Below are 13,550 nucleotides of genomic sequence, written 5' to 3'. Positions count from 1 at the left end.
TGTAGATTTGCAAATACAGATATAGTGCCGGAGATATTTCTCTCCTCAACAGAAATCCAATACCATTTCTGGGGAGCAGCATGCACCCTGTTATAAAGGGAGACTGGAAAGAGAGGCGCATCTGCCAGATACACACGGGCAGCCAATTTAGACAAAAACCTAAATTTAGACAAAAACCTTAAACAGTGGTGCATATGCTGGTAACCTCCAGGCTTGACTACTGCAATGCACTCTACGTGGGGCTGCCTGTATACATAGTCCAGAAACTACAATTGGTACAGAACACGGCAGCCAAATTGGTCTCTGGGACAACACGAAGGGATCTGTTCTAAAAGAACTGCACTGGCTGCCGATACGTTTCTGGGTGAAATACAAAGTGCTGGTTATTACCTATAAAGCCTTTAATGGCTTGGGTCCAGGCTATTTGAGAAAGCACCTCCTTTGTTATAATCTCTGCCACTTCTGGAGAGGTCTGGTTACGGTTGCCACCGGCTCGTTTGCTGGCAACCCAGGACCGGGCTTTCTCTGTGGCTGCCCCAGGGCTTTGGAGTATGCTCCCTGCTGAAATAAGACCATCTCCTTCTCTGTTTGTTTTCAGGAGGAACCTCAAGACCCTCCTGTTTTCCCAGGCTTTTAATGAGAATTACTTTTAATAATTTAAAAAAATATTTTAATCATTTTATTCTATTGTTTTTATTGTCATGTATTTTAATCTGTGACTTTTAAATATTTTAAATTGTGTACACCGCCTAGAAATATACATATCAGGTGGTATAGAATAGAGAGAGAGAGAGAGAGAGAGAGAGAGAGACATGCTGGCACCCCCATTGTGGCCTTCCCTGGCACTCCTGAATAGCCCCAGGCTCACACAACACTTACCCAACGTCCTCCGGATCAGATAAAGTTGGTCAACGTCAGATTTCCCAGGCCACAGAGGGATGCCAGACAGCAGCTCTGCAAAGACGCAGCCGATGGCCCAGACATCGACGGGGGGCCCATACTGGGTGTCCCCCACAAGGAGCTCAGGAGAACGGTACCATCTAGTAGCCACATAATCGGTGTAGTAGTCACTGGGCCCAGCTAGAGATTGGAGAAATAGAAAAAAGAGTGGGCTACAAAGAGACCCAGGGGGCTGCACATCTTCAGCCCTCCAGCTGGTTTTGGACTAGAATTTCCATCATTCCTAGACACAGTGGCGAATAGTGAGGAATGATGGAGTTGTAGTCCCACACCTACAGAAGGGCCAAAGAAATGCAGCCTTAGTCGTCCATAGTGGCCCGTCTCTCCCCTGGGTAGTTCAGACCCTTTCCCCACATTGACAGACAACAAACCAAAAATCAGGCTCCAACCCTGATAATTACAGGGGAAATGAGCAGGCTGAAATTCAGGAAGAAGCACACCTGCTCCTATCTATGGGTGTTCTGGTGAAGGAATGCAAAGGCATCCAGATGACCGATAATAAGCACCTGGCACTTACTTTTAAGCATTATTAAAAGTTGGCCAAAATGTTATTAACATTGTTTAATTAACTTTTAAAATATTAGGTGACTTGTGTTTCAGCATTTGCTATTTTGCATGAATTTATTCCCTCCCGAACACACTGCAAGATTTCTGATTTTATTCTGAAAGGTTGGAGGGTTGGACAACAGGATCTCTAGAAATCTACAGATACAAACATACCGCCTGCATGCACATCCAGAGTCTAAGAAAGCTCTTGTGGATGCCACGCAGACAAACTACTGAGCGGAAGACATCTGCAAGCAAAGTTTTCGCCTGTTTGCCACAGACCACACACTCCCAGGACTTACTTAGGATACGAGCAAATCCAAAATCACATAGTTTAATGACAAAATGCTTCGTTATCAGGATGTTCTCTGGCTTCACATCTCGGTGTATGCACTGGACACACAAGAGAGAGACAACAACACAATCAAGTAGAAATCAAGCGCCTTTGTTTCACTTACATCAGGGAGGGCTAACAGCTCACAGGCAAGATACAAATAACAAAATAAAATTAGGCACAGCGATGAAAACACACTGTGTCCTGCAACATAACTTGCGTGGTGCAGACTACTACTACGACTAATATTAGAGAGAGAGAGAGAGAGAGAGAGAGAGAGAGAGAGAGTAAGTACACGTATACACACACACACACACACACACACACACACACCGCTTTTCAACAAAAGTTCCCAAAGCGGTTTACATACATACCTATATAGCTATATAGGCTCCCTGTCCCCAAAGGGCTCACAATCTAAAACAAACAAATGACGGATATTTATAGACCGCTTTTCAACAAAAGTTCCCAAAGCGGTTTACATAGAGAAAACACTAATAAAGTAATAAGATGGATCTCTGTCCCCAAAGGTCTAACAGTCTACAAAGAAACATAAGACAGACACCAGCAACAGCCACTGGAGGGATGCTGTGCTGGGGTTGGCTAAGGCCAGTTGCTCTCCCTGTGATAAATAGAAGAGTATCACCACTTTAAAAAGGCGCCGCTTTGCTCAGTTAGCAGGGGACTAACAGTGACTCGCCCGTGTCACTCACTGTGGGGCGCTCTCTCTCTCTCTCTCTCTCACACACACACACACACACACACACACAAATGCTACTGTGCAAGAGGGCTGTTCTGGTACAGCTTAGCCTTGTGCAATCATACACTACTTGCATTGAGAATGGCCTCTGGCCTCTGTGGCTGGGCATGATGGGAGTTGTAGTCCAAGAACATTTGGGGACCTGGGTTTGAGAGTCCCTGCCTACAGAACAGCCATAAAGGAGAAGCAGCATCTGGGGGGCAGAGGGAGGACCTGGGACATCTTGGCGAAAGGACTTACATTGTGCTTATGGCAAAAATTCACAGCTTGAAGGGTCTGCCAGATAATGCTCTTCACCAGATGCTCTGGGACCCTTTAAGGAAATAAGAAAAGATGCTTTTAAGATTTGATTCATTGTAGGCATTTATACATTGCTTGTCAGGCAAACCTCATGAAGGGGTTAACATAAAAGAATAAAGCAATAAGCATCAATAAAAAGGCATGCCACCGAACTGCAAAAACAAGCAACAGCAGAAGAGATTTTCAAGTTTCCTGTGGCACTCTGAAATCCGCTTGCCTGGGATGGCCGCTGGGGCTCTGAGGAGGGAGGGGCCCTCTCAGCTAGGGCAGCTGTGAAGGCATGGGCTGGGGTCTGCTCTTTGCCCCAAAGAGAAATAACAGCCCCCCCTCCCTCCCCTGTCAATCCTCCCAGGGAGCTCAGGGAGACATGCATGATGCTTCCCACCCTCATTTTACCCCCACAACCACCCTGTGAGGCAGGCAGGCGAGGCCGTGATTGGCCCGAGGTCACCCAGTCAGCTTGGTGATGAGCAGAGATTTGAACCCAGCACTCCTCCTTGGACACGCTTGCTTCAAGCCGTCTTCTCCCAGCCCGATGCCAGCTGCAGGAGGGAGGGCAGGCAGCCTCCTCCGCCGCTTGCCTGGGGGCTTCCCAGAGGCATCTGGTGCTGCCCCTCTGTGGGGAAGAGGAACCACAGGCGGCTGCTGCTGGGCTAGACCGGCCTTGGGCCTGATCCAGCAAGGCTCTTCTTCTTCTTCTTCTTCTATCAGATGAACTGGGAGAAAGGGGAGGAGGGGCCGATCCGAGGGCAAGATGGGGGTGCGGAAGGGGCAAACCCATTGCTTGGGGGTCGTGGGGGGAGTGAGCTTTGCTCCACCTTAGACCTGTGAAAGAGAAGTGATAGGATAATTCTCAGATTAGCATTTCCATCCAAATCTTTTCTGAAGGCTATTGGTTTTGCGGCGTTAACCTTCAAGCACGCATGGGCAGAATCGCAGCCACCTTTTTCTTTCCAGCTTGTGGTGCAGCACCAATTTCCTTCCAACACTACCCCTGCCTGCCTCCCACACTCCAGCCCTACCCTGAGATTATCTCCCCCCATCCCAACAAGGGATGGGAAGTGGGGAGGTGATGGGGAGGGAGGAGACACACCAGGAAAGGGGAGGAGAGAGCCAGCCAGCCCCAAACAGCTCCAAAATGCCCTTCCTCCTGACCCCAGTTCTATCACTGACGGCAGGAGGGAGCTCACCTGGGATGGCTGTTGCTATCAACAGAAGGAGAATAGGAAAGAAAAGCACTCTGAAGAAAGGGAAAGGCCACTTGCCCCCCACTCAGCAATGCATATGGGGGGAGGGAGGGATTTGGGCTGCTTCGTTTCATGTACAGAAGAGGCCTTGAGCTCCAGTCAGCTTCAGGGCTGAGCAGGGATTGAACCCAGCTTTCCCCAGTCCTCCTCCTCCAATGTGTGCCTGGAATGATCAGCCTCTTATCAGCTCCTCCTCTCCCCTAAAGAGTGAACTGGAAGTGAGCCCTGTCCTGACTGACAGGCTGGTGACCTCCAGGGCTCAGCCAATCAGCACACGAGGTGGGTAGAACTTAGGGGACCATGAGGAGGAAGAGAAAGGTTTCTTTGTTCAGAAGGAGCTAGGCTGGAGGTGCAGACAGGGTGTGTGGCCATGGAGTTGGCTGTGAAAAGAACTGCAGATCCTTGAGAGACAGGATTGCAAGAAGCTTGAATCTCATCAAGTGAGGGGTGAGTTTTAAAGGAAAAGGGGAGTCAGCCTAGGGAACAGTTTGTTAGTCAGATTTTGCATCAGAAACTTATATTTCTTTTGTGTACTTTGTAAATCCCAGGTATTGTTCTAGGGTGGTTTATCTGTAAATGTTTAAAGATACTTACATCCATGTTCTTTGCAACTGTGTAACCACGATTTTTAAAGTGTGCCACCCCAAATATCATCTGGGGTGCTTTTTTAAGTATTCTTGCAACTACTGAGTATTTTTTTTACCTGTAACTAAAAACTTAGAGCGCCTCAGATGGAAGATGTCTGTAGTATTTTGAATAAAGTTTATTTTTCTTTTTGTTCTTTGCAATTTTAACAAGCCTCTTTGAGTGGATTTTTAACTCGGAAAAAGGGGGCTGAAAGGGTTTTTTTCTCTGGTGCAACACATCTCAGATCGTTCAGCAACTCACCAGTTTTCTCACCACATGTAAGCTTGTAGATGGCTTTTGTACTTTTCCGACAGTAAGAGAAAGAGAGTTTCCCTGGAATTTCACCCAAGACTGGAGGGGAGTGGGGGTTTAAACTCTCTTAATAATTGGGTATGGTGGCAGCATATAACTTACCGGAAGTACAGGAAAGTTTAAGGGGAAAGTCTTTGTTCTAAAAGCCGCAGGGAGGGGATGATTCAGCATTTTTCTTCCCCTCTAGGACAAAGGCTGGGTAAATCCGCTACAGTGCCAGAGACAGGCAGCTGCCCCCTCATGTCCAGTCCAGCCCTTAGAAACAGAGTGGCCACTTGCCTTCACCTGGACCTCCTCTTCAGTTTATACCAGCAGTAGCAGCTCTTCCTAACAATCCAGGGGTGGGGTGGGAAATGGACGAACCAAATTAAGCACACTGCTTCTTGTTCCCAGCCACTCTGGTGACTCCTCTCTCCCCCATCTTACCCCACCTTGGCACTAATAAGAACTATGTTACCTGCAGACTGGCCATTCATCAGGTAGAGCTGCACACTGTGCAGCTCTACCAGATGAATGGCCAGCCTGAAGGCAATGCAGCTCACATTAAATGCCAGCCGTCAGGCAGGGCAGGATAGGAGAGAGAGGAGTCACCAGAGTGGCCGAGAACCAGAGGCAGCTGCGCCTTGCTTGGCATATACCCCCACCTGGTTCGTTAGGATGAGCCGCTACTGTATACAAGCCCTGAAAAGTAGAGGCTTGGACACAGAGGAATAACACACATCTTGTTTGACTACTTCAGCCATTTAGCTCACATGGCATAATGCAAATTGGGGCCGTCCCCTCCCCCGCTTGGCACAGCGGCTTCTGTTTTTAGTCAACTGCTGTTAGCAGGACCAGCCTTTGACCTTCAACGGCAGTTTTATGACCAGCACAGATCTACATACTGGCGCCTGCACTCAAGACCACCATGACAACTGCCTGGCAAAAACCCCTGGGGTTAGTTCCCCTAGAGATGGGCCCGACCTATGAGAAACTGCAAATAGTGCCTCCCCCACAACTTCAGAAGCCTTGCCCATCGCACTGCATGCCAGGCTTTGATAACCTGCCTCCCAGGGTGTCCAAGAAAGAAGAGACATAACAGAGGCTTATAAAACGATGCCTGGTGTGGAGAGGGAGACGCTTTCCCTCCTGGGGTCATACCATGAAACCAAGTGCCAGGAAATTTAGGACCGACAAAAGGAAGTACTTTTTCACACAGCACGTGATTAACCTTTGGAATTCTCTGCCACAGGATATGGTGATGGCCAACAGCCTGGATGGCTAAGAGGGGTTCAGATACATTCATGGAGGACAAGTCCATTAGTGAGTGCTAATCTGGATGACTACAGACAGTCTCCAGGCTCAGGGGCAGGATGCCTCCGAGCAACAGCAGGAAAGGGGGCATGCCTTACATCTTCTTCCTCTATTCATTTATATACCTTAGGAGAGAGGTATATAAAATCCACCTTATATGGAATCTCCGGGAAGTCTACAATTTAACCAAACAGGAACTAAACCTTAAAAATAATGTAGAGAGAAATTAAAACCCACATAAATAAAACTTTAAAACAGCATAAACTACAAGCCTGATAAAACAGGTGTCTTTTCAAAAGTCATTTTAAAACAACCAGAGATGAGGAGATTCTGATTTCATTGGGGAGTGTGTTCCAGAGCCCTGGGGAGACCCTCGAGAAGGCCCCGATTTGGGTCACTGAGGGGCTTCCCAGAGGCATCTAGTAGGCCACTGTGGGAATCAGGACGCTGGACTAGATAGGAACATGGGAAGGTGCCTTCTACTGAGTCAGAGCCTTGGTCCATCTAGCTCAGTGCTACCTACTCTGACTGGCAGCAGCTCTCCAAGGTTTCAGGCAGGAGTCTTTCCCAGCCCGGGGACTGAACCCAGGACAAGAACTGGATTAAAGGTAAAGTGTGCCTTCGAGTCAGTGTCGACTCCTGGTGCCCACAGAGCCCTGTGGTTTTCTTTTGGCAGAATGCAGGAGAGGTTGACCATTGCTTCCTCCCGCGCAGTCTGAGATTAGGCCTTTCAGCATCTTCCAATATCGCTGCTCCTTGATATAGTGCCAGCGGGGATTCGAACCGGCAACCTTCTGCTTGTTAGTCAAGCTCTTCCCCACTGCGCCACTTAAGGTGGCTAGAATTGGACTGGGGAGTTCTTTTTAAATGTGCGCCGTTTGTACTTCCCACAGTGGCTGCAGAGGGGGAGCGGAGCAGGCTCTTCCCTCCGCACGGGGAGCTGCCACTTTGACCCCCTTAGGCGGATTTGCAGAGGCCTCCATTTTCTTCCGATCAAATCCCACTCCAAATGCTCCCCCTCGGCAAGGGTGTCTCCTCGGTGAAGGCCCCGCAGCAGACTTCTGAGCCATTCTTTGGGGCCGCTTGCTGCCTTACTCCATAGCAACCCAAGGCGGCGGCGGCAGCAGCAGCCACAGCCCCGTTGCCCCAGGAGAGCTTCTGGCAGCCCAGACTTGTTATCAGAGCCTCCCTGGAAAGCAGTTTATAGCGGGGAGAGGAAGGGGGCATATTTGGAGGGGCCTCCCTCTTTCCAGCAGCGGACGAGTCACAGGAGGGGCTGGCTACTTACCCGCGCGGGTTCTTGTCCAGTTCATGCAGCACGGTGTGGTCGCAGTACTCAAAGACAAGATGAAGCTTCCGTTTCCTCCGGAAGACCTCCAAGAGGTTGACCAGGTTGGGATGCTTCAGTTGCTGAAGAAGTACAAACGTTGCAAGGGCAGAGGTTACAGCAGGGGTCCTCAACCGAGGGTCCCCAGATGTTGCTGGACTACAACTCCCATCATCCTCAGCCACAATGGCCTTTGACCACTGTGGCAGAGGATAATGGAAGTTGTAGTCCACTGATATCTGGGGACCCACAGTTGAGAACCCATATGTTGCAGCATCCCATCAGCCACCACCCAGGTTGCATTCATATGAGCAAAAGGAAAACAGCCTGTAGCTGGTGCAGGTAATTCCCTCTTAATAAAACCAAGTGTTGTATTTACCTGAATCCAAGACTAGTTCCGCCCCCCCCCCACCACGACAACGTTTTTTAATATTAGAAATCAGGAGGTCATCTTAAATTCAGAGTCCTGCTCCTTTTGAGTAAATGCAGGTATAACCTGTATTCAACCTCTATATTTTATGGAGATAATCTTAAAATTCAGAGCCATCTTCGAGTAAATATGGTACTATATGGTCATCCAGCCTTTCCTCAAAAGCAGCTCAGGATGGCAGGGATGGTTCCCCCTCGTTTTATCTAGCAATTTTGATAGGCAAAGAGAAAGCAGTTGACCCAAAGACCTCAAGCGGGGATTTGAAACCCAGGACCACAGATCCAAGCACCACATCCTACCCATGACACCATCGTGGGACACCAGCCAGGACATTATTATTGTTCGGTACAGCATTAAGACAACCATGGCAGTCTGAAGCCCCCAAATCTGTGCACAGAGCACACTGTGCAGGATTGGGGAACACGAGGTTGTTGCTTTTTTAAAAAGGAACATAGAAGACCAGAGGCGTATCTAGGGAAAATAGCGCCTAGGGCAAGCATTGAAATTGCGCCCCCTGTCCAAGCATCTGACACCCATCTTTCAGATAACTTTACCATAATATCAGCGGAAAAATACAAGTCTGAAGGTCACATACAAGTCACATATCTGAATATGTGTACAGTGACTTATATTATACTGTATTTTTTTAAATTACTTGTAGCCCCTTTGGGGGGCTTCCTAAAGGCTGGGGGGATCTGCAAAGGTTCCCCCTCCCACCTGCTGGCCTCTAGGGCCTCACAGGGACCATTTAAGCATGTGTGGTGGCCATTTTTTAAAATATATATATTTTCATAAAATGGCAGCTTAAAATAAAATGGCCACCACAAATGCTCAAATGGCCTCTGTGAGGCCTGGTATGGCCTAGGACCTCACAGAGGCCATTTGAGCATGCACGGTGGCCATTTTGTTTTCGGCAGCCTTTAAAAAAAAAAAAATTAAGAAATGGCACCCTCCTTCAAGTGGCACCCGGGGCACGTGCCCTGCCTGCCCCACCCTAGATACGCCCCTGCAGAACACACAGTTACGAGTATAGATGCTAGTAACTTAAAACCATTGTTCCTGCGATGTATCCACACAGTAGCTGACATCCAGACTACGTTACTCAATAGCCTTACTCAGAAGTTACCCCAAATGACTATTTAATTTCAACAGGATTATGCAGGAATAATTTAGTCTGGATATCAGCCACTATCTTTATCACGCCTCCCAAAAAACTTGTCCCCACTGGGAAAATTGTGTTCCACCATGGGAAAGACGCCCCAGATTCACTAGTCTTCTTCTCCACAAGGACAGAGGCACTCTGAGAAGGGCTGGGAGAGGGCTCTTACTCCACTCAGCAACCATTCATTTATGGAATATTGTACATACGCCTCTTTCAAGACGCCGCCATAGACCTCAAGAAACGTGGCTGTCCAATAATAGGGATGTTAGGACAGCAGGCCACCAGTGTATTATTATATACTAGTGGTTTTGTAGCCCGTTGGTTAACGGGCGCTAGTGGAGCTCTGCGCTCCAGACGTTCGCCGCCATTCCCTCTCCCGCCACCCCCCGGTGCCCGGGGCTCCGGCCAGGCCCGCCACTCACCGCCGCCCGCGGCTCCGGCCGGGCCCGCCACCCACCGCGGCTCCGGCCTGGCCCACCGCCGCATTGTTTTGTTTGCCGCCTCATCCGGCGGCCATCCTGGGCGGCCAGAAGCGGCCGCCCCGAAGAAGCCGGGTAAGCAGCGGACGGGCAGGCCTCGGCCATGGCTCTGCCGCCTCCTCGGCCACGCCGCCTCCTCTGGCCGAGGCGGCGGCTTTGCCGCCGCCTCGGCCAGTGTCCCCCGCCGCCGCTTACCCGGCTTCTTCGGGGCGGCCGCTTCTGGCCGCCCAAGATGGCCGCCGGGTGCTGGCAGTCCTGCCTCCCTGGCTCCTTCTGGCCATGCGCTTCGCACATGCCCAGAAGAGGCCAGGGAGGCACGGACACACACTTGGTGTCCGTCCACGGACGGACACCAAGCCTTTTATTATAGAGGATTGCTTTTTAAAAAACATATCAAGAGAAATGGGACAATGGATGGCTCCTTGCCCCAAAGAGCTCCAAATCTAAAAGGAAACAGGGGAGAGACGCCAGCAGTCGTCACTGGGAGTGAATGAGGGAAAGTTGCCCTCCCTCTGCTAACGCCAAGACCGCCAGTGCCCGAAGAGGTGTGTCTTGGCCCAGCTAGCATCTACCATCCTCACTCCCCCAAAGACAGCAGCACCGTCATAAGAACATGAGAACAGCCCTGCTGGATCAGGCAAAAGGAAGCCCATCTAGTCCAGCATCCTGTTTCACACAGTGGCCCACCAGATGCCTCTGGGGAGCCCACAGGCAAGAGGGATGAGTATGCCCCCTCTCCTGCTGTTACTACTCCCCTGCAACTGGGACTCAGAGGCATCCTGCCTCTGAGGCTGGAGGTGGTCCACAGCCCTCCAACTAGTAGCCGTTGATAGACCTCTCCTCCATGAAGTTATCCAAACCCCTCTTCAAGCCATCCAGGTTGTTGGCTGTCACCACATCTTGTGGCAGAGAATTCCACAAGTGGATTATGCGTTGTGTGAAAAAGTACTTCCATTTGTTGGTCCTAAATTCCCAGTCAGACCTCTTTCCATGTATGGTCAGAGCTCAAGATGCTATTGATGGGTTCAACCCCAAGACGAAGGCACAGTGCATTATCAGGCCAAAAAGCCTTCCCTGTATTCATTCCTTCATATCCCCCTCTTCACACTCCCCCTCTTGAAACGTGGTATATAAATACCCATCGTATGCCTGGAACCCTCCTGCAAAGATCTACATGGTGCCTCCCCTCCCTTTGTTCCTTAAGTCTCCTCATTAAGACGCACGTCTTCCATCAGTCTTTTAGCCTAGTAGCCACTGAGTTTTCATCCCCCACTGAAATGCAGCCAAAACACACACTGCTGCTCTTACTCATTGTAATCCCTTGTTAACCTTGGCCTCTCCCTTTTTTCATCTAGAGTATTGCATTTGATTCTTTAGCTCAGGGGTTCCCAACCATGGGTTCCCAGAGCTTGCGGGATGACAACTCCCTCCATCCCCAGCCACAGTGGCCAAAGGCTGTAGTCCACGAGCCAGGCCCACAAATCTCAGCCAGCGGTACCATCTCAGGGGATGAATGCCCAAAGTAATTTTTGGCAAGATCTATATACCAGAGATGGAAAATAGGCAAGACCGTGGCTGCAGCCTTCTCTGTGTTTTCACCCCGTTTATCCCTACCCCCAAATTGGGGGGTAAAATTGCAGTCCATTTTGCAGAGGAAAGGGTCAGTGTGAGGGCAATAATGAACAAATTGTTGTCCTCTCTCTCCATGGAGTAATCTCTGGAGGATATTCCTGCCAATTTTCATTTCCATTCCTCCAATGTCAACGAAATTTTATAGTAGTTTTTGTGTTTTTAAAACTTGTAAAAGCTTTTAAAACACCATTGCATTTTGGGCTGCTGCAGGCCTGATAGTCTGAACAATAAAAGCATGACAATATACAATGGAAGTATTGCAATGCTATCACCTGTTCCCCATAAAAAATCATAATGAGTCTTTAGGCTCCTCCCACATAGTGTTGACGACTCCAGGGCAATTTCCAGATTAGACTCTGCAACGGGGTCACAACGTATCTCTGGAGTGTGCTTCCACACCTCCTGCGTTGTGACACCGCAGTCCCTATGTGGACAGCAGGGTGCCGTTCACATTTCCGATGCCTTGTTTCGAATTTAATCGCTGTGATATAGAGCTAGGACGTTGTATACCCGGCATGAAAAAATTGCTGTTTTTCCGGGTTTCCATGAGGCTGCTCCCCTGGCGATTTACGTTTCAAATGCCACTTGCCTGAACGGAGGCATTTTGCTGCTGTTGAGCAGCCAGCCTGGAAAGCATCCAGCTGGCCTGTGGGCTTCTGGGAGTTGTAGCCCAGAAACATCTGGGGGCTCAAGGTTGGGAACTCAACCCCTGTTTGAAAGGCTACAGAAGGGGAGGATATAAGTTTTAGAATTAAAAAATTATGCTGATGATTTCACGATTATTGAATTTGGCTGCTTTAAAATGTAGGTGCCAATCCTTTGTTCATCTCTTGCATGATTCCTCCCCATTTCCTGCCTTTTGTAGCTTTATACTACAAGTTCTCTTTAGTGATCTGGCCTTCAAAGGCCCTCCCATAATTAATGAAGGGCTGTTAGAACAAGCAGAGCAAGAAAGGAGAATGGACAGGAACTCCTGATACCTTTGGTTCAAAGACATGACCCATTCCAGCTTTGGTTCAATTTCAAAACCAGAATTTGCATCTCAAAAAAAGAGCGATAAGAATGGTTTAATCTCTTTAATCCGCTACCATAGCATGTTTATTACTCAGGTCTTTGTCCTCCAGGTGTTTACACGGCTGAAAAATGATTCATCAGGAATCTCATTTTCCCCCACTGAATGGACCCTGTTATTAGATCTTGGACAAGCCTCCTGTTGCCCGACCCACGCCGTTCTCCAATTACCAAACAATCTGTTACTATTGACCAAGAAAATGCTTGAGAGAGATGGCAAAGCAGGCCTGCACTTGCTAAATCAACACCATTCAGCACAGATCTATTGGCAGAGAACTCTGCAAACGGCGGAGCGTTGCCCTTTCCCCTTTCTTGCCCTGTTTGCTGCTGATGAACAAGGAGAAGATGCATTTATCACCCACACTCCTGACATGAGTTGCTACTGGGTGTTCCTTTCTGGGCCTTTGAAAGACTCAGTCTTCCTTCAAGGACTTGAAACAGCAGGAGGTTAGGGGGACTTGTGAGACAGCTGCTGTAGGCTTGTTTGGGGGAGGGGAAGGAAGCAAAGACTGCTCAAGATGATGTAGGTTCATGAAATTATAGGCAGACTGGAGAGCCCCACAAAAGAAACAGATCTCCCCTAATAATAGAACTCAGAGTGGCCAGGCAGGGTACCAAATGCTACCCATTTCCCAAGCAGTGCAGCAGGAGGCAGAGGGGTGGAGGGGGCAGCCGTGGGCACCTTGCCACTGGTGCTCCAATAACCTCCACTGACTAAGGGCGGCTTCCCATTCAGGGCTACTTAATGGGCTACCTACTAACGGCAGCAGGCTAAAGACAAACGGAAGTTATTTCTCCACACAATGCACCGTTTACTTACGGACTCCAACACTAGCAGAATGTAGGAATGGCCACACAATACTTGGCTTTTAAAAAACCCACAAATGCATGGAAGGTAAGTTTCAATGGCTCTTAGCCATGACAGCTAAGAACTGAACCTCCATGTTTGAGGGCAGTATACCACTGATAAGCAGGTGCTGAAGGCAAACAGCAGAAGCTGGCAACCTCTGACTTGCCACTGCAGGTGACCAAGCAGGCAGGAAAGGGAGGAAAGTGTGTTTTAATTAATG

At 49.1% G+C, this 13,550-nt stretch overlaps 1 protein-coding gene across 1 annotated transcript in view; it reads right to left on the bottom strand.

Annotated features, from left to right (window-relative positions):
- The window catches only part of CDKL1 (cyclin dependent kinase like 1), a 37,144-nt gene that overhangs the window by 14,621 nt on the left and 8,973 nt on the right, over positions 1 to 13,550 (bottom strand). The window contains exons 3-6 of the mRNA XM_053254486.1: positions 7,668 to 7,789; positions 2,841 to 2,913; positions 1,809 to 1,899; positions 880 to 1,080 (exon numbers count right to left, since the gene is read on the bottom strand). Coding sequence (XP_053110461.1) covers positions 880 to 1,080; positions 1,809 to 1,899; positions 2,841 to 2,913; positions 7,668 to 7,789 — 487 coding nt within the window. The remainder of the gene's footprint in view (positions 1 to 879; positions 1,081 to 1,808; positions 1,900 to 2,840; positions 2,914 to 7,667; positions 7,790 to 13,550) is intronic.

The sequence above is a fragment of the Hemicordylus capensis genome, chromosome 1 (genome assembly GCF_027244095.1).
Source record: "Hemicordylus capensis ecotype Gifberg chromosome 1, rHemCap1.1.pri, whole genome shotgun sequence".
Taxonomy (NCBI): domain Eukaryota; kingdom Metazoa; phylum Chordata; class Lepidosauria; order Squamata; family Cordylidae; genus Hemicordylus; species Hemicordylus capensis.
This window is presented reverse-complemented; position numbering and strand designations above follow the sequence as displayed.